General features: G+C 46.1%; 1 protein-coding gene across 1 annotated transcript in view; it reads left to right on the top strand.

Moving 5' to 3' along the window:
• The window catches only part of DNAH17 (dynein axonemal heavy chain 17), a 15,539,113-nt gene that overhangs the window by 2,971,294 nt on the left and 12,543,802 nt on the right, over positions 1–24,017 (top strand). Inside the window, exon 14 of the mRNA XM_086931082.1 lies at positions 4,445–4,591. Within this exon, the coding sequence (XP_086787208.1) occupies positions 4,445–4,591 (147 nt within the window). The remainder of the gene's footprint in view (positions 1–4,444; positions 4,592–24,017) is intronic.

A 24,017-nucleotide genomic window follows, 5' to 3' on the forward strand; every position in this document is an offset into this window, starting at 1 on the left:
TGAGAGCTGTGTGGACTGTGAGAGCTGTTGGCAATGTAAATAACAATGCCATTTATTTATAAGGAAAAAAAAAAAAAGAAGAAATGTCATGAGCAATGCCAATAGCTCTAACTTTTCCAAAGGCGAAACCATTGCATTGTAAATGCTTGTTCTCTACGCAGAGAAAATGTACCGGCTGGGGCGCTTGCCTGCTGTGCCTACCAGTGTTTTGATTGGCGTGCGTTGCATGGGGAGGGAAGCAGGAAGCTGCCTGATGGCGGCTTCCTGCAGCAGGGACACGAGGACCCACCAGTACAGCATGACTTGCCTGGAGCGGAGGTGGTGCGGTACCCCGGCACTCGCTCAGTACGTTTTATTTATTTTAATTGTTTGTTTATTCCCCACCAGAGACCCCCCCACCCCTCCCTCGAGTAAGCCAGCCGCCTCTGAAGTTAACCGTTGCATTCCAGTCAGTTATTTGCGCATTGACAATCTGACCAAGTTATGTAGTGTGAACAAATGGCAGATCTCTAAACACAGAAACTGGAGACTTTATTCGGCGGCTTCCTTTCTCTGAGCGCGTTCACATTGCTGCTGCACCATGTTCAATATTTGATGCCGATGTAGTTATATTCATTGGATATGTGTCTGTTAACCTTCTTTGTCCCAAATAGTCTAACAGTATTCTCCTCAGTTGCACTTCCATTAATTGCTGTAGTATCTGAGACGCATGACCGGGGGATAAGGTGGCTTATGTTTCGTTACGCCACTGCCAGTTTATTTCAGTGCTACTGCCCTCAGGTAACATGTTTTATCGTGTGTGCCTCTGCTGTAAGCCAGTCCTGGGTACCAGCGCTGCCGCCAGTGTAGTGGTATTTGGACGTGATAGTGTTGTCCACAGTACGTTATCATCGGTCTGTCATTCCTTGGGTGTAACATCAGTTTGGGGACAAGTTGAATAGCTGCTTAGAAACTTCACTTAAAGTTTTATATAAAAGGGGTTTCACTTTATTAATAGCTTTCCTCTCTCCAATTAATTCCTGATGCACTATATGGATATGTGGGCCCAGCACTCTGGCAATGATATGGGGTTAGGACTTGGAATTAAATATGTGTGGCACCGCACTGAAATGTTAGCTTTGGATATTTTAAATTCTTTAAATATTAGTCTTCACCAGTATGAACCATGACGTGCGAGAACTTGCAACACATCAGACATTTTTAGCTGTAAAATCTGAGGCAAAAAACGTGATTTTAATGACTAAGTGCTGTTACAGCCCAAAAGCAGGAAGCATTGATCACCACCTGAAGCGCATAGAGTCTCATTTAATTTCTAAGCGGTATATATGGTAATCATACACAGCATCATGCTGCCTGAGTTGCTTGTGACAAAGAGCAAGGTGGAGAGCAGAGCCATGACTATGTTTTCGTTGCTTTTACTGACCTGAAAATGCAACAAATACAGTTTCTCATAAACTTTGGCATAATCAACTTCCTTCCAGGCTATATTTTCTTTTATTTATTTAACCAACTTGACAGAGAGGGGCTGCAGAGACATGATGGCAATAGAGCAGTCATCAAAAGAGTGGGCAACAGCCAGGGAGGGGGGAAAAAAGAGTGGGACAGCAATAAAGGATTCTCAAAAGCATGGATTTAAGCACAGGTAAGGCTTCATGGGGGTGTGGAGGAAAAAATCAACATGGAAGAAGTATTTATGTAAATAAACAGACAACCACACAGTAAATAAATGGTGTAAAAACCACCATTTGAATCCTTTTTTTTCAAAGTTTGCTTGTCAGGGGGAGAACTCACACATCCCTATTTTGCACTTCAGGTTCACTCGCTCATTATACTTGGGTAGAACATTTTTGCCCCACTACTTTGAAAATTCATCCGCCGTCACTGTTCCAATGGATTGTACTCTGCCTTAAGATCTGCTACACACTGGCCAAGTAGCAACCCCCAGAGGGTTTGGGTGCTCATTAATCCAGAGCAAAGGCGGTGATCACTGCACTAGTGCCCAGAGTTCCATCTTGGCCGTAAGCCAGGCAGCAACGTGGGCCTTGCTGCACACGTTCACCAAGCACTACTGCCTGGACAGGCAGGTCCGTCGGGATGGGCACTTTGCTTTTTTGGTCCTACAGACCTTTCTAGTCTAAATAAAGTTCTCAGACGACCTCTGAGGAAGTATTGCTTGAAGATCTTTTCTAAGGTAATGAATCTGCGGCTAGAAGCCTCTATGAGATGAACACGTTACTTACCGACGCCTTATAACGTAGAGACTACATAGCTATAGTTTCCTTTCCGTCCTATCCATCCTCCCCGCTCCACGAATGGATTCATAGGTACAGGACTACTTCCAAACACCGCTGGTCAGTGTTTTTCGTGGCTCCGTGCTCCTGGTGTGGAAAGTCATAAAAAGAAACTGACATAGCGCGCTTGGGTGGGGACTATATAGTCGCTGTTTGTGTCACTTCCAGCTCAGACCACGCTACGCAGAGTTGAAATACACCCCCTGCAGGGGTACTGTTCATGAAAAAATATCTGGATCCAGTCTGATGCCCAGGAAATATTCTAAGGTATGATATCTACGGCTAGATACAGTCTCTACCAGATAAGGCATTACCGTAAGTAAGTAAGTTGTTCATCATGTATCCATACCCTATGAGGATGGGCAGCAACCACCTCCATCACCTTTGTGAACACTCAAGGAGCTAAGTTGAGGCTGAAAGGCATAACAGTAAAATTAAAGTATACCGGCCCCACCATGAACTGAAGGAACTGTCTGTTGAACCAGACAACAGGCTAATACCAGTATGTGTCCTGTAAGTCCAAGGACACCATCCAGTCCCTGGTACCCAGGGCCAAAAGACCTGGAGCAGGTTCAACATTTTGAACTTTTCCTTCTGGTGAAAAGTGTTCAGAAGCTGAAAGTTTAAGATTTGCCCTAGCCCACCGTCATTTTTGGCCACTACAAATAGCAGTAGGAACACCCCCTACTCATCTCTGCCTTTCTGTGTCCTATTTGGCCACCAGAATCTGAACTTTCTGCACCAGAGTGACGTAGTAAAGAGGTGGAATGCAAGGTGAAAATGGAAGAATGGGCCGCGCTGGTAGCGAAGATCCCACGGAATAAGTCGGCACTAGGTGGGCCCCACGAGTAGAAGTCTGACTGGGTTTCATGGGGCTTCTGGTGGTCAAACTGCACTCCATAGGGAGCCGGCAATCTCCTAAAAAGCTGAGCAGCCTTTCTGAAGTCATCTAGCTATTGTCACATTGTAGTTCCAGTGCCCGGAAAGAAGCAGTTGCATGTGGCAACATCTTAGGCTGCTCTAACAAGTGAGCTAAGTAACACAATCCAAACTAGGATCCAAGTACATCACATACAGATGTTGAGAGTCAATCGAGCTCTCAAACTTCTTGAAGTGGCAGATGCAGTAATGTCAAAGAATGTGACAAGAGAGGACAATGATCAGGTCAGCACTTCTTGCAGGAGCTTGTATGCTGCTCTGGGTGGTGCAGCTCCAGCACTTCTGCCATGTGTAGCACAGACAAGGACCTGTTCTGCCTCTGAACTCAACATACACAGGTGGTAGAAGGACGTGGCCAGCATATCAGGATATTGCACAGCACTGGAGCAACTACCACAGGTTGTTCCAGCTAGTCCCAACTATGCAGGCAGTCCAGAGTGAAGCCAGAGCTGGCCAGGTGGGTGCTAATTTTAACTCAGTCCTTCTTCGTGAACGGACTGTTCCTGAACAATGTTTGCTGATGCTGACAGTCATTTGTTTTGAGGGAGTGGAGTCCAATTACCTCCATCTACATTCAAAATAGGTTTGCCTCATGTTCTCCTTGCACTTCTTTAAACTGAAGGCAGAGTATCCCACCCTCCATTGTAGGTTTTACATGATTTAACCATAAAGTGCAACATTTATGCTGTATTTACATTACCTCATTGATGCATGCATTGTGATGGGTTACTGCTGCCTATTATGAAGCTCACTGATGCATGATTAGTGCGTGGCATTTGCCAGGTCTGTTGATTGGTGCAGTGTGTGGTGGCAGCTACACTCCTTACTAGGTGCAGTGATACATGCTTTGTACAGGGCTAATTATACCTATTACTAGGCCATTGATGTACTCTGTGTGTGGAGCAACTGATGCCTGCAATTGGCCATCAAGCATGCAGTGTGGCCAGTGATAATATGCTGGCCCATTGATGCATGCACTGTTGTGCTGTTGATGCTCAATGTTAGGATCTTTGATGCATGCACTGTGTGTGAAGCCACTGAAGCCTATTGCTATTCCATATTTGATTGTATAATTGCAGTATTGCTCAATGAAGAGACTACAGCAAACAATATACACTGAAAAATAAGTTGTATGCATCATCTTTGCCAATGCTTGTTTCAAGGTATTCCTCTTGCAATTTTCTGACTAATTGTCCTTCTTCTTGCGTTTGTAGCTAGTGGCTGTTCTACGAGAGGTAAAGTACTTGCATGCTCAAGAGCAGAAAGAAATTCCAGAAAGTGCTGGAAAGTTCTTCGATCAAAACGAAACCTTCCGTAATTTTGTGTCCAATCTAGAACTCATAGTAGGCTGGTACAATAAGGTGCGTAACATAAAACAAAACAACACTGAAAGCTGTGAAATAAATGTAACCTGATGTTTTGAAGCAAAAATATGTTGTTTGATTGGAACTCGTCATTATTGGTGTTGCAAAGTCATCCTGTGTGCCATTTGTACCCCCCATTTTTTGCTGACTGGTACTGGTGGTAACTATAGGGGGCTGGCTTAGTATATGGTGCAGACTTATTTAAGTGAAGCATGTCGCATTAATCCAGACAACCCTTATGGTGATTTTAGTGGTCTTAGACAACCATAGAACGCTCTCTAAGTGGCAGACGTGGAGAGCAGCCTTCAGGCTTGTCCAGACGGAATGTTAAGCAGCTTGTTTTACCAGATCTAATCATGTAGTGTAGGTTAAACGAAAAAGAACCACACAGTGTATATAAAAAAATATGCATATTTATAATACAACACTAACACATTGGTATATCTTCTAACTGGAGATATTGTTGTGTAGTTCCTAGGATTCCCCCAGGACCTTCACGTTTTGGATGACCTAAACTGAGAGCATGGTGTCCCAACCACTTCCGGACATCCCCACAGGATATGTCAGCCATTAGAACAGCTAGCTCTAAAGTGCCACTACCACCCTCCAGTATTCCACAGTGGTGAAGGTAGTTTCTGGCAACGACTGAACATGACAACCCATATTCCTCAGGGACCATGGAAAACAGTACAGTACCTTTCACTCAGACACTCGTGCTAGATTTCTCTCAGAAAAAACACAGGATGGTGATTAGGGCATTTCATTTAGTATTTATTGGTCCAGCGACAGCCTTGTACAAGACATATGTGCTGCAACAATCAGGAGACAGAAGCATACGAAAGAGATTGCTAATACCAATATCATAAACAGTAGATACATTACTACCATAGTGCTAATAAGATGAACAGAAACAGTTCAGATAAAAACAGTAGCACTTGCATATTCCTTAAATGCGGACCTAAGTAATTGTGCTAAAATGTACCTAGCCTAACTTGGATGTGTAGGCATATCTGTATATCGCTATTTGTATCTGTAGCCAAGAAACCCCTAGGGATGAACCAGCCCCCTCACCTGATGGTTTAGAATGAATGACCCTGCCACTGCGTCGAGGATGACAACCCATAAGGGATGTCAGACCGCTGCATGTCGGCGATGCAGCATGCAGGACCTCATCTCAGCTTGGAGAGAATTCTCTAAATTGGAGGGGGGAATGAGCGTCTTTTATACTAAAGTGGTCATTCCAAGGTTTTTTCTAGACTCAAGATGTTTTGAAAACAATTACCAATGTCTTTCTAAATAAATGTGATCATGCACAGCTGGCTGTTGGCCAAGGATGAAAAAAGTGGTGACCTTTATGCAGAGTAGATCTGCCATGCCTGGGGACATGTTTATGTATGTCAGGTACAGAGATTCTGATAGAAGACTAAGAGCCTGGTGTCGAGTGACAGGAGCAAGCTATTAGGTAAAAGGTCACCTGTTTAGAATTGTTATTGTTGTGTGGATGGGACAATGTATATAAAAATGGGGTATACATGACAGGACTATCCTAAAAGACATGACAAAATCAAGACAAATACACAACAATACTAAAATTCCAAATAGGTAAGGAAGCACAATACGGTGTGGTCTCCAAGGGGATACGAAACTATACATTAAAAAGTGGAATGGACTTGGAGCAGGAGACTCAGAAGAGATGGGGACACAAGGAACCACTCAAGATAAGTATCCAGGAACCTCACAGAGGTTGTGTGCAGAGTGGAAACAGCTGTGTACTCAGAAGTCAACTGGAGAGTTGCGGTTGCAGTTTTGAAGAAGGACCCTACACAGTGGACCCTGAAAAACCCCATGGAAGACAGAAGAATGGAGAGTCACTCCACATGTGGATACCCAGGAACCAGGATACCTACACCAGGGAAGCCGGGTGCATAGATGTGAAGTGACACTGAAAACCGCCATAAACCACAATGGAGGGCTACAGAAAAGATGCAGCTGGTGACGACTATGCAAGAGTCCGGTGGAATCCAAGGGGGAATCCCTGAAGTGAAGAACCTGCAAGCAGAGGGGACAGAGTATATGCCACTTGGAGGTGACCAGGAGGAACAGAAGAGCAATGCCCATCAATGTCTGAAGATGCAGGAGTGATGAGGGTGACCTTGTTGCTGCAGCTGTGAGGACCAGGCAATGCTGAGGAAGACCAGGAGCTGTGCACGAGCTGTCTCACATTGGAAGATGAGAACCAAGGGATCGGTGTCTGACGGGACCACCAACAAGCCTTGGCAGATGCAACAGGCATGAGAAGTGATGCACAACATTGGGACCAGCAAAGTCCAAGGGACTCACCACAAACAGGAGAGTCAGAGTAGGCCCCTGAACAAGCACGGGATCCCACTGAGGCAGGAGAAGACCCTCGAGAGGACCCACAGGCCGAAAGCACAGGAGTCTCAAGAGGAACTGGAGCAACTCACCAAGAAGGAAGGCCCAAAGTGCAGAAGATGCAGCAAAGAAGCTAAACTTGGCAAGAAAAGATCCTGGAGGCTGGAGTTCTTAAAGCAAGAAGATCTCTGGAGTGCAGAGCCAACAAGCATGGGCAATGGCAAGTCAACATGGTGCACAGGTGTTCGGTCGCAGCGGTTTCGAAGAGGGATGCTGATATTAAAATAGCAGAGAGGACAGGTCAGTCCTCGAGGGGTTGCAGAACCACCACCTGTGTTGCTGAGACTTTCAAAGTCTGTGGGAAGTCAGGAGCAGCTTGTTACGGTGCCTGCAGAAGACCGTTCAGAATAGCTTCCATAATAGTGCTCAAATTTTCCAAGCACAAGGAATCTGCTTTCCTCTTCACGTACTCCTCCCTAGACAAATTCACTTCCCTTTCTCTCGATCAGTCACTCTTAGCATTAAAGGGCTTGAAGTTCTGTTCCCCCTTCGACCCCTGCCCGACTACTGTGCTAATAATGGGGGCCCAATATATAAATTCTACAGTGAACAACATATTTAACACCTCGTTGGCAACGGGTGTGGTTCTTTTGGTCTGGAAAAAGGCGAAAGGGCTCATGTTGCTGATAAAACCAGCAGCTGATCCCAAGCGAGTGATAAATTAAAGACCCATCTCCCTTCTACCTGCCCTCTCAAAGATTCTGGAAAAGGAAGTCAACTGCCAACTCTCTCACTACTTGGAAGACAATAAAATATTACACCCCTGCCAATCTGGCTTTCGACCTCATTTCAGCACGGAGACCACGCTCCTTGAAGTGGTTGAACAAGTAAGGAACACTCTAGACATGGTGGGCGGGGGTCACAGCCATTCAGATACTCGTGCACCTCACAGCAGCGTTCAATACCATGCCCCACTCTAATCAGCTTGAGCACCTTCAAGAGATAGGGATCAGACATTCTGCCTTAAATTGGCTATCATCATGTCTGGATAAGCGTACTCCGGTAGTATGGTTGCCTCCTCACACCTCACAAGTCAGAACCCTGACTGTGGACGTACCGCAGGGCTCGGCTCTCAGCCCCATCCTGTTTAATATATATCTTACGCGCTTGGCTACTCTAGCTGAGTGACTGGGAGCAAAAATCATCTCTCATGTGGATTACATGCATCTTCCTTTTTCTTGTAAGAAAGGAAGTGACTTAGATGGGAAGGTTATGTTTCGGTGGCATGCCAGGGTATTTCATTGGTTGGACCTGCACAATCTGAGGTGCAAGCCGAACAAAACTGAGATCTTAATTTTCGGAGATGGCCTCACAATTTAGTGAAGGCCTGCTTGCCGAGTGACATGCCGCAACCTGGCTCCCCCCAAAACTGTCTGAAGAACTTAAGGATTAAAATTGACAACTCCCTCTCCTTCCAAGCTCATATTTAAGCCCTTGCTGGCTCCTGCTTCAGCATGCTCTGCATGTTAATAAAATGTTGGTAGAAAGGTGGTGCAGGGCCTGATCACAATGCAAATTAACTATGGGAATGCTCTTTACCTCGGTCTCCCTGACTATCTTCTTAATAGATTGCAGGTGGTGCAGAACTCGACGGATAGACTGCTACTCAGACTTCCGCCTAGGTCTCACCTGTCCTCTCATTTGAGGGCCATCCACTGGCTCCCTATAAAAAAGAGGGTTGTCTTTAAGTCTATGGTCCCTATGCATAAGGCCATGCAGGTTATGGCCGTGGTCTATCTTAGAGAGAGGGTCAGCGAATACATTCCAGCACGCACCGTGCGATCTTCCTCTGCACGCCTTACACGAGTGCCCCGCATCAACTGCCTTAGAATAGGCGGGAGATCCTTTTCCTACTTGGGGCAACTCAATTGGAACAAACTTCCATTAGACCTTCGTTGAGTAAACAACTTGAACATCTTCAAGAGCAAACTTAAGACCTGGCTCTTTAAATAGTCAATCTAGGTGTCCTGGTCGGTTGCCCACTGCCTGAGCGTCGGGACACTCTGTTGAGTTTCCACGCGCTGTACAAACCAGACTAACATAGCATAACATAACAAACAGCGAAGTGACTCCTTCACTCCAAGCAACATTACTTTGGGTGTCCTTGATGCCCAGAGGTCTCTTGAAGATCCTAGAAGAAGCCCAGAAACAGATGATGAAGAAGGCTTGCAGAACAGCGAGACCAGGAACAGCAGGAGTCTTCCTTGATGCAGTTTCAGTTCCTGGCAAAGTCCAAGTGGCCAGACGGTCAAAGAGTGACGTGGTTTGAGACTGGAGTCTTGTCCCACATCAAATCTGAGGACCTACCCATAAGCCCTTTAATACCCTAGGGAAGGGGTTAAGATGGCTCAGAGGTCCCTCCCAGAGGACTGGCTGGACAGAGGGGAGGTACTCCCATGCCCTTTGTCTAGTTTCACACCAGAATGGGAGCCAGAGATCCCTGAACTGTCCCAAACCAGAGTTTGCAAGGAGGACACTAAATATGCCCTTCAAAACAGTCTAGTGGCACGGGCAAGCACCCCCACCCCAGCCCAGTACACTAATTCCTGTCTGGGAGGTGATGACACCTCCCTGTGACAGGAAACCTATTGTTCTACCTTCTCCTGCTCAAGCTCAGCTCAGCAGTGTGAGAAGTTGGCCTGATATATGATGTTTCCAATTCTGGAACCACCTTGTATCAGTCCAAACAATCCCTTATGGTGTCTGGTTGTAAGTCAACCTTATTAGACAAGCTATCTTAAGGGTAGCATAGACTAAGCAGCCTTAAAGGCTTAACTCAAGAGGTTGTGTTAAGCGAGCTGTTTTACCACATACAATCCTGTAATATCAAAAGAAAGGACACCACACAAGTATATATTATAAAAATATATGTATTTATTTCTAAATTAATCCCCAGTACTTTTTATGAGCAAAGGGGCACAAGCGTTAAATCAAAAGCACAGTATAACATACAAAGTTGCACAATTATGGATGAGGCGGGTGGCCACTCAAACCATATATTAAAAAAGTGGTATAAGAGATACCAATCGAACAGTGGTTAGGCCTAGGGCCTAGGGAATCGCTGGGAGCAGTCGGGACAAGCAATGCTGAAGTCGGGAAAAGCCCGCGGGATTCGGGTGCAGCACTTAAAGTGCGGCTTGCACCAATGCAAAGTCAATGGTGCGTAAAAGTTACACAAATAGAGTTTAAGGACACTTCCCCTGAAGCTAGAAGAACTAAACTTTAGATACAGACCCTAGAGGTGTGTACCTGTGTGGGAATACTGGCGTTGCAATGTTACCTCACCCACAGGAAGCGGGTGAATAGGGTCGAAGTGGCGTTGGGTTTTGACACGCAGGCTCTTGGTGCTTGAAGCTGAAGATGCTGCAGGCGATGTGAAGGAGAAGTGTCCGGTGGATCCAAGGGTGGATCAGAGTCGTAAAGTACCTGAAAGCAGAGGGGACAATGTTAAAAGTCACTGACCAGTGACCACAGTGGAACCAGACTGGAACCAGGCAAAGTTGGGTGCAAACAGGTGATGAGGTGTTGCTTCTTTCTGCAGCCACGTGGACACGAAGAGGTCAAGGACGTCCAGGAGTCGATCACGAGCTGTCCCACAAAGGCTCTAGCTGATGGCAGTGTCGGCAACTTGATTGAAGCAAACAGGCCTTGGCTAATGCAAGCCACACAGAAAGTGAAAAAGGCTTATTACTCGGACCAGCAAGGTCAGAGCGGGTGCTCCTTTCTACAGGAGCTAGGGCAAATCTGGAGCAACCAGACCCGCAGTGTAAATTGTAGGTTTCGTCACCAAGATGGCCGCTGACCACGTGGCAAGTGGCCGGGATGGCTCATCGAGTGGCACAAAGCAAAAGGGCCCCACGCAGATCGTGGAGATGCTGGAGGGCTGATCTTTGGTGCAAATGCTGCTCGGTTGTGGGGCTTCTCAAACCCCAAAGCACAGAGTCGAGGGTGCCTCGGGTGCTGCGTAGTCAGCGTCTCGGGGGTCTTCCAAGATGTCCGGTCCCACGTCTCTCGGTGCCTCCACAGGTCCCTTCTTTGCAGGGACTGTGGATCGGGCTGTGAGAAGTCTGGGAGTCTGGGTCTTGTCAGGCTCTACACTCAGGCTCCGGCGGGAGGCGGCGGCAAAGCAGACACTGAGTTGCTGGATGGTGCCTGTGTTCACAGGGTGGCCCCTCCTAGGCCACAAGGGAGATGCTCTTCAGTCTTCTATTCATCCGAATGTCGCAGTCCAGTCGTCTTCTTAGTTTAAAGTTGATTTCAGGATGATCTGCTGTGCTAGGGCACTGCTCCCACTCTTATTCCAATCTGAGGGGTGGATCTCCTGCTAGGTCCCTCCCTATGGGTGGGACCAGGAAGGGGGGCGGTTACACCTCCTTTCCTTTGTCCAGGTCGCACTGGGGCTGGTGTGCCCCAGAACCGGTTTGACCAGATTATGCAAGGGGAAGCCTTGTGCTCCCCAGGCACTGTCTGGTTTCTTTCAAACCTCCCTGCTACAATCCACTATCTCCTGTCTGGGGTGGTGTGACACCTCCCTGTGACAGGAAACCCTTTGTCCAGGCCTCCTCTGCTGAGTTTTGGTCAGCAGCAGGAGGTCAGACATGTGTCTGTGGCAGAAGAATCCATTTTGTGGATCTGAGGCTCTTTTAAAAATCAACCGTGTTTTAGCAAAGTAACATGTCGTCTCCCTCTAGAGGGGTGGAATGCTACCCCCGACGCCAGGACTGGCGAGGGGGTAGTATTCCAATTCGTATGACACCTTACACGACATGTTTTGATAAAGCCAAACCAAAGTTAACATATAACCGCGAGGATTATAATGCACTTAATAGTATATGGTTTGGCATTATCCCGGAACAGCTAAGGGAATTGGTCCCGACAGCTGCAGACAGGCTCAGCTCATGCTAGAGTCCCATCTCACATTAAACCACGCACTCTGCCTCCAGGATTGTTAAGGCCTGCCATAGGAGTGGCTTATAGGTTTATATGTGTCCAGTTAGGTTTAGATATAGGTATACTATATCTAAGCAATGGGTGATTACACCACCTTGCCCCAGCTGAGTGATCAGCCAGTTGTGTCAATTTTAGATAGCCAGCCAGGGGTGGCAAAAGATATGCTGCAGCCCCTGGTAGGCCTTGGATGCACCTATGCCCTGGGCACCTATAGTGCTCTGTACAGGGGCTGATAAGGTGACCCAAGCCAATCTAGTTATGCACCTAGGGTACATGGAATCCATTTTACAGAGAGAGCAGATAGCCTGGGACCCTGATTAGCAGGGAACCAGGCCAACTAAGTCGAAAACCAGCTAAACACAAGGCAAAAAAATCTTAGGTAACCATAGTCAGGTAGCCACCTTCCTACACAACCCCCCCCCCCCCAACGAAAGGAGATAAGGCTATCCTTGTCCAGGTAAGCCTTTATTGCCTGAGTGGCCACATAAGGAAGTACCTGCACTAGCATGGGTACCCCCTGTCTCATGATCCACTAAGCAGTCCCTCACCCTAGGGGTATTAGAGGGTCTGCACCATAGGGAATCACTACCGTGGGTGTGTTTATGCAAAGTTAAAGGCTGGTTTGGATATGGAGTATTGAAGTGAGGCTCCACTAATTTAGGGCTCAGCTTCCTCCAATTATCTTCCACCATGTGTGCCTTTCTCTCTTCAACTGAGTTGCACTGTGCTCTCAGGGTCAACCTCTGGCTACCTAAAGCTGGAGGCTGGGTCCCTCTGTTTGGCTTGCTGGAGGGACAGTTCAGGTTTGGGCCCTTGGGGTCCCAGGTTTGGCTGTGCCCAACAGAATCCATCTGTGGGAGGTCCCTAACTACTTTTAAGGGGGCTCCCTCAGGAGTTTTTAAAGTTTTCACCTCACTAGGGGTACTAGTTTTGGTGCCCCTAATCTGTTGATGGGGGTGCTTTATTTGACAGGGGCCCTGGGGGGTCTCTCTGTCCTTCTTGTCCTCTGCAGCCCTGGGCTGGCTAAGGCAAGGTAGAGAGGGGCAGGTTACCTGCTCCAGACTGGATCCCACCTGAGAAGGGTCCACTGCCATCAGAGGCTCTGTCAGGCCAGGCCTAACAACCTCTGGGGCAGTTCCTTCGTCAGGGGTAAGATCAGTTCCCTGAGGAGGCTGATCTAGTCCTAATGTCTGGTGAGGGGAAGATTTCTCTTCCTCCTCCATGCTCTCAGTTTGGGTGGAGTGATCCATCATTTCAGGCTTCACAACCCACATATCAGTTTGAGTTTGGGCTGTGGCCATCACAGCCCCACCAACCTTTTCAGGAGGAGACTCAGTTTGGGTTTCTGCTGTTATCATAACAGCTTTGCTATTCTGTTTTGGAAGAGCTTCTGTTAAAGATGGGGCAGAGAGTTGCTCAGCCCTACCAACCTTTTCAGGAAGGACATCTTGGGTTGGGGCTGTAGCCATTACAGCCCCACTAACCTTTACATTGGAGTTTACCATTCTAGAATGGATTTCCTGTTCAACCTCAGCCCAGGCTGAGATTTCTAAATCATTACCAAGTAGGCAGTCTACAGGCAAGTTTGATGACACTGCCACTCTCTTTGGGCCAGTGACATCTCCCCAGCTGAGACTTACTACTGCCATGGGATGATTTGTTTGGATGCCATCAATGTTTGTTACCTGGTATGTGGCACCAGGTAAAAGTTGCTTAGAGGGGACTATACAGTCAGCCACTATGGTGATGCTAGCCCCTGTGTCTCTAAAGGCTTCAACTTTCAAACCATTGATGATGGGTTCTTGTCTATATTTGCTCAAGGTATTTGGGCAATCAGAGAAGTTGCCAAACCCCATGCCAGTCTCATAAACAAGATCATTTGGGGATGGGGACCTGGATAGGCCAGGGTCCACCTGGGCTCCAAAAGTAAACCCACCCAGATTCCTGGGTGTGCTCCTACTTCCTGGGGGATTACTGCTGACAGTAACAGGAGGTGTTGGGGCTGGCTTCGGAGGTATATTCTCTTTATTGCCATTCTTGGGACAACAGTTGTCTGTTTTGTAATGCCCAACCTGTTTACAGGCATGACAATAAGTCGTTTTCTCTGTTGAAGAAGTGCCGTGGGGACCACCCTTTTCCTTGGAATTTTGGGGCCCTTGGGAAGTCTTTTCTTTACTTTTACCCCCACCCTTATCTTGAGGCTTGGTAGACTCCTTCTTCTGGTTATGGTCCTGAATCTTAGGCTTAATCCTGGTTCTGACCCATTTATCTTCCCTCTTTCCCAATCCTTGGGGAGAGGTCAAATCTGAGTCCACCAGGTGCTGGTGTAAGAGCTGGTTCTGACAATTACTTAGGATCTGCTCCCTCATAATCAAATTATACAATCCTGTGAAGTCATGTACTTTGCTGCCATGTAGCCAACCCTCCAGAGCCTTAGTTGCACAATCAACAAAATCAGTCCAGTCCTGAGTCTGTGTCTTCTGGGTGTTTCTGAACTTCAACCTGTACTGTTCAGTGTTTAAGCCAAACCCATCTATTAGAGCACTCTTCAGGACTTTGTAGTTTTTAGCATCCTCATGTCTGACAGTGAGGAGCTTGTCCCTCCCTTTCTCAGAAAAGGAGTACCATAAGATTGCTTCCCACTGTTCTTCAGGAACCTGCTGTACCATGCAGGCCCTCTCAAGAGTAGTTATCCACTTGTGGATGTAATCCCCTTCTGTGTAGGGGGGCACAATCTTCGTCAGGTTTCTAGTATTATAGGACCTGTCTTTCTCTCTAGGATTATTGCTGCCACCAGTGGCATCTAAGCCACACATTTTCTGTTCCCTTGCTAAAGCAAGTTTAGCTTGGGCCAGGGCTAACTCTTCCCTCTCTATCTGGAGTTCTACAGCTCTCATCCTGGCCTTATGCTCTCTTCTCTGGGGGGAAGTCATTCCCCTTTGAGAGGTTCTGGAGACACTAGAAATGTGAGAATCCACTGAGGGAGATCTCACCCTTCTATTGCCTGGAACAGTTCTGCCTTGTACTCTGGGGAGGTGCTGGCCCTCTCCATTTCCAAGTAGGTCCAAATTGGTTTGGCTAAGCCTCCCCACATGTACCTGGATATCCCCTTGATCCTGATCCTCAGGCTCATCTACCTCTGAACCTTCTTCCTCCTCTTCTGGAGTTCTCATTCTCAGGGTGGTTCACTGCATCTCCTAAAGCTAAGGAAGCTGCCTTGGCTGTCTCTAAGTCATCCTCTTCCAGGATGGCTATCAGGATAGGAATGGTGGGGTGTCTGACCCTTTTTAGCCCCCTTGCAGTGCACAAGGCACCCAAGTATTTGTGGCTAAGTTAGTTTGTCATAGCTGGAAGTTGCCTTGGTAGGGTCAACTGTCACAGGGACAGAGCCCGAAGCTCCACCTGCGTCAGACATGACTGCTAGTGAGGTGTAAGTGGTGCACTTACCTACACTAAGTGTTTTCCTACTGTACCTTGCTAGTGAGTTGTAGTCAGGGTGTGCTAATCCCTTTAATCTGCAACTACTAAGTTCAGTAGAACTTAATATGCTAAGCTTTTGATTTATATGTACCTAAGGTACTTGATGTGATCTTTCAATTTGATAAAAAGATTGCAATGGTAAAACAACGAACAAGCTCAAATCCGCACCGCTGCACACCAATGTAAGAAGTTGGCCTGATATATGAGGTTTCCAATTCTGGAACCACCTTGTATAAGTCCAAACAATCCCTTATGGTGTCTGGTTGTAAGTCAACCTTATTAGACAAGCTATCTTAAGGGTAGCATAGACTAAGCAGCCTTAAAGGCTTAACTCAAGAGGTTGTGTTAAGCGAGCTGTTTTACCACATACAATCCTGTAATATCAAATGAAAGGACACCACACAAGTATATATTATAAAAATATATGTATTTATTTCTAAATTAATCCCCACTATTCTTTATGAGCAAAGGGGCACAAGCGTTAAATCAAAAGCACAGTATAACATACAAAGTTGCACAATTATGGATGAGGCGGGTGGCCACTCAAACCAGATATTAAAAAAGTGGTATAAGAGATACCAATCGAACAGTGGTTAGGCCTAGGGCCTAGGGAATCGCTGGGAGCAGTCGGGACAAGCAATGCTGAAGTCGGGAAAAGCCCGCGGGATTCGGGTGCAGCACTTAAAGTGCGGCTTGCACCAATGCAAAGTCAATGGTGCGTAAAAGTTACACAAATAGAGTTTAAGGACACTTCCGCTGAACCTAGAAGAACCAAACTTTAGACACAGACCCTAGAGGTGTGTACCAGTGTGGGAACACCGGCGTTGCAATGTTACCTCACCCACAGGAAGCGGGTGCATAGGGTCGAAGTGGCGTCGGGTTTTGACAAGCAGGCTCTTGGTGCTTGAAGCTGAAGATGCTGCAGGCGATGTGAAGGAGAAGTGTCCGGTGGATCCAAGGGTGGATCAGAGTCGTAAACTACCTGAAAGCAGAGGGGACAATGTTCAAAGTCACTGACCAGTGACCACCGTGGAACCAGACTGGAACCAGGCAAAGTCGGGTGCAAACAGGTGATGAGGTGTTGCTTCTTTCTGCAGCCACGTGGACTCGAAGAGGTCAAGGACGTCCAGGAGTCGATCACGAGCTGTCCCACAAAGGCTCTAGCTGATGGCGGTGTCGGCAATTTGATTGATGTAAACAGGTCTTGGCTAATGCAAGCCACTCAGAAAGTGAAAAAGGCTTATTACTCGGACCAGCAAGGTCAGAGCGGGTGCTCCTTTTTACAGGACAACTGGAGCAACCAGACCCGCAGTGTAAATTGTAGGTTTAGTCGCCAAGATGGCCGCTGACCACGTGGCAAGTGGCCGGGATGGCGCGTCGAGTGGCACAAAGCAAAAGGGCCCCACGCAGATCGTGGAGATGCTGGAGGGCTGATCTTTGGTGCAAATGCTGCTCGGTTGTGCGGCTTCTCAAACCCCAAAGCACAGAGTCGAGGGTGCCTCGGGTGCTGCGCAGTCAGCGTCTCGGGGGTCTTCTAAGATGTCCGGTCCCACGTCTCTCGGTGCCTCCACGGGTCCCTTCTTTGCAGGGACTGTGGATCGGGCTGTGAGAAGTCTGGGAGTCTGGGTCTTGTCAGGCTCTGCACTCGGGCTCCGGCGGGAGGCGGCGGCAAAGCAGACGTCGAGTTGCTGGATGGTGCCTGTGTTCACAGGGTGGCCCCTCCTAGGCCACAAGGGAGATGCTCTTCAGTCTTCTATTCATCAGAATGTCGAAGTCCAGTCGTCTTCTTAGTTTAAAGTTGATTTCAGGATGATCTGCTGTGCTAGGGCACTGCTCCCACTCTTATTCCAATCTGAGGGGTGGATCTCCTGCTAGGTCCCTCCCTATGGGTGGGACCAGGAAGGGGGGCGGTTACACCCCCTTTCCTTTGTCCAGGTCGCACTGGAGCTGGGGCTGGTGTGCCCCAGAACCGGTTTGACCGGATTATGCAAGGGGAAGCCTTGTGCTCCCCAGGCACTGTCTGGTTTCTTTCAAACCTCCCTGCTACAATCCACTATCACCTGTCTGGGGTGGTGTGACACCTCCCTGTGACAGGAAACCCTTTGTCCAGGCCTCCTCTGCTGAGTTTCGGTCAGCAGCAGGAGGTCAGACATGTGTCTTTGGCAGAAGCATCCATTTTGTGGATCTGAGGCTCTTTTAAAAATCAACCGCGTTTTAGCAAAGTAACATGTCGTCTCCCTTTAGAGGGTTGGAATGCTACCCCCGTCGCCAGGACTGGCGAGGGGGTAGTATTCCAATTCGTATGACACCTTACACGACATGTTTTGATAAAGCCAAACTAAAGTTAACATATAACCGCGAGGATTATAATGCACTTAATAGTATATGGTTTGGCATTATCCCGGAACAGCTAAGGGAATTGGTCCCGACAGCTGCAGACAGGCTCAGCTCATGCTAGAATCCCATCTCACATTAAACTCCTAAATACCTTCTGTGAATACTGAAAATCTTAAAATTAGGATTTTTCTCAGTTTAGTAGTAGCAAAGTTAGGATTCCTAAATGCCTTCTGTGAATACCGAAAGTCTTAAAATTAGGATTTTTCTCAGTTTAGTAGTTGTAAAGTTAGGACTCCTAACTTTAGGACTCCTAAATGCCTTCTGTAAATACCGAAAGTCTTAAAATTGGATTTTTTCTCAGTTTAGTAGTAGTAAAGTTAGAAAAATCCAAATTTTATAGACTTTCGGTATTCACAGAAGGCAATTAGGAGTCCTAAAGTTAGAAGTCCTAACTTTACTACTACTAAACTGAGAAAAATCCCAATTTTAAGACTTTCGGTATTCACAGAAGGCATTTAGGAGTCCTAAAGTTAGGACTACTAACTACTGTGAATACCGAAATGAGTAAGTGCCTTCTGTGAATACCAAAATGAGTAAGTTCCTTCTGTGAATACCAAAATGGTAGTAAGTTTAGGATGTTGTCTTAAGTTAGTTCTGTGAATCGGGCCCCTCGTAATTGACTTTATGTCCACTATATCTATAAAATGGCGGATCTCACTTACAAAGCCGGATAATCGACTCCTGGGTTTGTAGGGGGTGTCCTGCTCATGCACGACACCTTCACACTTATAACCAAACACCCTGCCTTAAGGATTGAAAGGCCAACCTTAGGGGTGTCTTATAGGTCTTAAGTGCAGTGACCTCAGATATAAGGAAACGTATATCTGACGTGAGTTGTGCTAGCACCAGCTCACATAGGCTGAAATAGCAGACCTGTAGTCACAGTGTGAGTGGTCTCTCATGGGTGGCACAATATATGCTGCAACCCCAGGTGTACCTATGCCCTGGGTACCTCAGTACCATATACTAGGGATTTAGAAGGGTTCACCAGTAGCCAATTAGGAATGTACCAATGTACTTACCATAGTCCAATTTAGGGGGAGAGCACAGTGACTGGAGTCCTGATTTTCAGGCTTCCAGTCAAGACTAGTCAGAAAACAGAATGATAACAGCAAAAAGCGGGTAACTATGAAAGCAGATCCTACTTACCTACAGTCCCTTAAAAATCTGAGACCATATTTGTTTGGTACTCACTTTAGACTTTAGTGTTCAAACTGACCAGAGACCTCTCAGATGGCTCATGTAGATGGGAGGGGAGAATCCCAAGCTATTGCAGTGATCCATTTCGATACAGGGAATGGACTTTACAGTGGAACACAGACCTTATTTAGCCCATGCCAGTGCGGATGCATTTCTAGGTTTTTCCACTTAGCTGATGAGGACCACCGGGGTGAAGGTTAGTGACCCCTCACCTTTTGTTGAGGGGGGTGTTGCAAAGTCATACTGTGTGCCCTGTACACCCCCATTGTTTGCTGACTGGTACTGGTGGTAAGTGACTCTGGCTGTCCCTGGGCTCTGTCTAACCAAGCCCAGTGCCAGTGCTATGTTGGATACACGACGGTACTCTATATATTATGGTACACTTATTGTCACGGCAACAGGTTCTTCTCGGAATCAGGCTGAAGCTCTATGGGGTCCATCTCTTGACAGCCCCAAGTCCCGACAGAATAAATCCTCTCGGACTAATGGGATAGTCAAGCGAGGGAAGGAAAGGGTAGGAACAGCAGGGAGTGAGACCTATGGCAGCAACGTGATCATCTGTTCACAAAAAACTACTGCATACACATTCAAATAAACAAGTCAGCTAAAGTGAGACACTCTTACAACGTCTACTGGGTCACGCAGACCCTTTTCAAATTACCTAAACAGCAGCATGTTAAAATGTACTATTTGATGGGAGTACGTATGGGGGACTTGTGCCGTGTGTGTGTGTTCTAGGAGTGGACGCTGTGCATTTTGCGAAGTAATTTGTTTCGATTAAATGAATGGCTGTGAAGTCCCCTCTTCCGAGATTTAACGACTAACTGACGAGACAACAGGACACAGCATAAATGAGTCCTGGTTGGCACTAGTTTTGCGTGTAGGTTGTTGGAAGGAGAACACAGTCTGGGAATTGGTTGGGAAAAGTAGTGCAGAAAAAAATTCTAGGGAGTTCCAACATCACCTGCCGCCGTTGAAGACACATTTGGTGCCAACTCTTATCCTGAACCAAGCTCCACAGTCTGTTGTAAAAGTCCACGTATGGGGTTATTTTTATTACCTCTTATCTTGGTCTTATCTGGTTTCAAACCGACCACCTGTGTCATGAAATGTTTTTTCTCAAAAAAATGAAGGTAAAACCTTCAAACGGAGACGAAAATGGGGCTTAAACTAAAACCTATAACGAGCACAATCACTTTGAAAGGTTATCTCTAGTGGCACTTTAGTAAAATAGGTAATGAAAGCTAACAAATGTATTAAATCATTTTTTTACTCTTAATAATTTAGTATTAAGGTTAAAACCTGAAGAATTAAACCCTTTCATTATGAAGCCTTGAGTATGTGGGCCTTCATAGAGCAATTAAAGCTGGCCTGCCGATCCTCTACCGTACTGTGACAGCCATCAACACTACAGAGTAATCCTAATAAACTTTGCCATACAGAACCTAGAACGCCAGGCTGACTAAAGAGCAGAGGGACATTACGGACCTTCTATACCGGTACCCTCAAATTCTACGCCTCTAGCCGTTCTAAGCCCTCAAAGAAATAATTATTCTGCATTGATGACAAATTACAAAGACTTTCAGTTAGCAAATTTGGACCTCGTATGAGAGAGCCCAAAAGTAGACGTATGCCAACAAACATTTATTTTGCGCTGATCAAGTATGGAGATTTTCAAAGAACTGCAAAGCGATAAAGTAATCCACCTGGATGTTGTAGTTTTTCAGCACCTTTTTTATGCATTAGCCAAGGCGTTTTGATGTTACGATGATTTCATGTTACTAAAATTATATTTATAAAATGCTTCATTGGGGCTTTCAGCCAGCCCTCTCCTTTGCTCGGTTGTCATTTACATTTTTGTTCACTGAGTGCATTTTCCTGCTTTCACGAGTAGCACTTTGACACAAAGTAGTTCATTAAGCGATAGGGACTACGGTGGCAATGTATGCCTATAGAGATTGCAAAATATTGATCATTAGACAGTGTGTTTTGTGGGGTTTGAAGGGAAAAATGACAAAACAAGCCCTTAGAGAGCCAAAAGTCTTGGACGCGATAATCTGAATCTTCGTATCGGATTGGCACGTAAAGGTCAAAAGCCTCCTCGATGGGTAAAATATTTTACAGCGGACATTGCAGATCGAACAGCATACTTTAAAGACCCAAAGGTGGCCCTTGTCAAAGACTGTGCTGTACTATTGACAACATTGTGGGGCATATTATCAAGGGGGTTTATCTCCGCTTTTTCGGCTTTAAAAGCCAAGAAAGCGGAGATAAAATGATCTCCCTATTACCTAGCTGTCGCTAACACCAGTTAGCGACAGCTAGTAGGAGATAGTGACCATCTTGGGCCCCACTTTGTATGTCAGAGAAATTTATCACTAATGACATGCAAAGTGGGCATGCCAAGATGTTAGTGACTGGAAACAGTCGCTAACATCGCTATCTCCTATTACCAACTTTTGGAGCTATTCGCGCTAACCGCGAATATCTCCAAAAGCGAACACCTGCCCCGAACAGTTCTTAGCCATGTTATCCAATGGGAGGTGGATAACATGGCTAAGAGCATTAGCTCGGTAATGCATGAATATCACTGACTTTTCAGCGATATTCATGCATTGCGGCCGATTTTTATCGCATTTGCGATAAACCTTGGTAATACCAAGGTTTATCTGCTATAAAAATAACCGCAGCTCAGCGGTAAATTTTTGTCTCTAACCAAGCAATAGCGATAATTATCGCTATTGCTTGGTAATATGCCTCCCGTATTCCTCGTGGTTGACTGAGTTAGTGACTAACTTGGTGCCACTGACAGTCTGAGTTGACAAAACTATGGTTGACTATGTTCTATTCAATGAAGGGCTCTAGTTAACAAGGATATGGTTGGCAGGGCTGTGCATTAATTACTTATTTTTCCCTTTTTCGGAGTCCAAAGGTCTCCAGATGTTTATTGGAAGGAAAATGCACTGTGTTTATGGAGGAAGTGTTTAAGTTTAGAACATTTTTATTATTCTATCCATTAATGATTCAGTCTGTGCCATCTCTTTTTAAAAACATTTTTATTGTTTTCCAAACTGCAACGTTCCATTTGGTACAAGGTAATTACATCATCGTTATACAGATTACATTCAACGGAAAAAATAATGCACAATGTATTCTAAATTAGTTATATATACTTCTATACAAAATTACTTTAAGATTGGTGCCGGATCATGTAGGCACATGTCAATCAAATTGGCGATTTATCCACTGGAGCTCTCAATATTTATTGCTTTTATCATATCTAGTACCTTCTGGAAACTGCTTAACTGAAGCATCTGTAATATAACAATAACCCAACTTCGTTCATATTTAACCCCCTTGCTCCAGTCCTATGCATACTCGTACAGTCCGGTGTATAGTCCATACATACATCATGGACTCTTGTTAAAACTGCATTTTATATTCATCTTGCTTCATGACTTCCGGGTAGTGAACCCCGTATTGCCGCTTCTATTGTGTGGAACTAGGGCTATGGTAATGGTCTACATCCACAGCTTTAATCGACTCCCACATAACATACCATTCTAGCGCTATTGGGACTTTGCATAGGGCCTCTAAGCTCCTCTCGGTGAATTGCCACACTCTGCACTGCCCCAGCGGACCATCTCACTATGCCAGATGTGTTCTCTTGAAGCCTTCTTTGACTTCCATCTTATTGTGACGGCACGTATCGCTAAAAGGAGTGCCAGATCAACAAAATGGTATTGCACTTTGTTTTGACACGTGTTTATGCAGCAGTCTGTGCCATCTTGATTGCATAGAGGAGCACTGCAGGCTCATTACTCAAAAGAAGTTTCCATGAAGGCAGAGACTAATCTAGTTTTTGATGGTGAGAAATGGGGTCTTTTTGAGATGCTTGCTCTGTAAGACATTAGTTGATAATTCCAGTATGGAAGTATTCTGTAAAGATTTTCTTTCGGCTCAGTGACCAGGCCTTAAAGACCTATTGCTCTTTATTCAGTAGTCTTGTTTGAGAGAAAAAATGTATGGAGTAGCAAGAGATTGTCCGCAATCCCCTGGTACACAAGATGCAGTAGAAGTTTTGAAAGTTGAAGTTCAAATCATGTGTACCTCATTTGTTAGAATTAAGGCGGGGGGGGGGGGTGGCCTAATGGCTAGGACAATCGACCTCAAATCTGAGGAACCGGGTTTGAGTCTCGGCAATGACGCGCAACATCCTGTGATTCTGGACAAATCACGTAGTCTCCTCGTGCCTAACGAAAAATTAATGTGTCCTCATATAATGCAATTGGTGCTCGGGTAAAGCTCTCGGATACCTTTGGGTCAAGTTTACTCTATATAAAACACCGGGGGGGGGGACGCGAGGAGGAAGAACTAAATCCTATGTTATCAAATTTGTCCATGTTATGTTACAGAAGATTATAAAGCGCAGCAGTTTCCCGGAGGTGTCCTGGCGCTAGTTATGTTCTCTTTGGTAAAGAAACGGTAGACTGCCAATACAGGTTAAAAAGCTAGGTCTTTACACTCTTCTTAAATGTCAGGAGATCTGTGCTATTTCTCAGGTAAAACAGAGGGTCATTCCAGGCTTTTGCTGCGCATACTAAAAGCTTCTTCCACCCCAAGAGGTTTTTGTTATAGGTGGTACTCTCACTTGCTTGGCTTCCATGGAATGCAGGGATTTTAGGCCAGTACCATTGTATATGCTGTTTCAAATACTTAAGGCCTATGCCTTGAAGAGCCTTGAAGACTCTACAAAGGGTTTTAAAGAGCACCCGTATCCTGACCGGCAGCAAGTGACGTTTTTTTATTCTCCTGGGAGATGGACGCTAATTTTGGTGTGCCCGAAAGCAACCTTGCTGCCACGTTTTGCAGCAGTTGGAGTTTGTTCATGAAGCGTTCCTGTATGCTCAGATAGAGGCCATTTGTTAGAACTCACGGCGGAGGCTAGGCGCGAACCCTGCCT

The sequence above is a fragment of the Lissotriton vulgaris genome, chromosome 7 (genome assembly GCF_964263255.1).
Source record: "Lissotriton vulgaris chromosome 7, aLisVul1.2, whole genome shotgun sequence".
Classification (NCBI taxonomy): Eukaryota; Metazoa; Chordata; class Amphibia; order Caudata; family Salamandridae; genus Lissotriton; species Lissotriton vulgaris.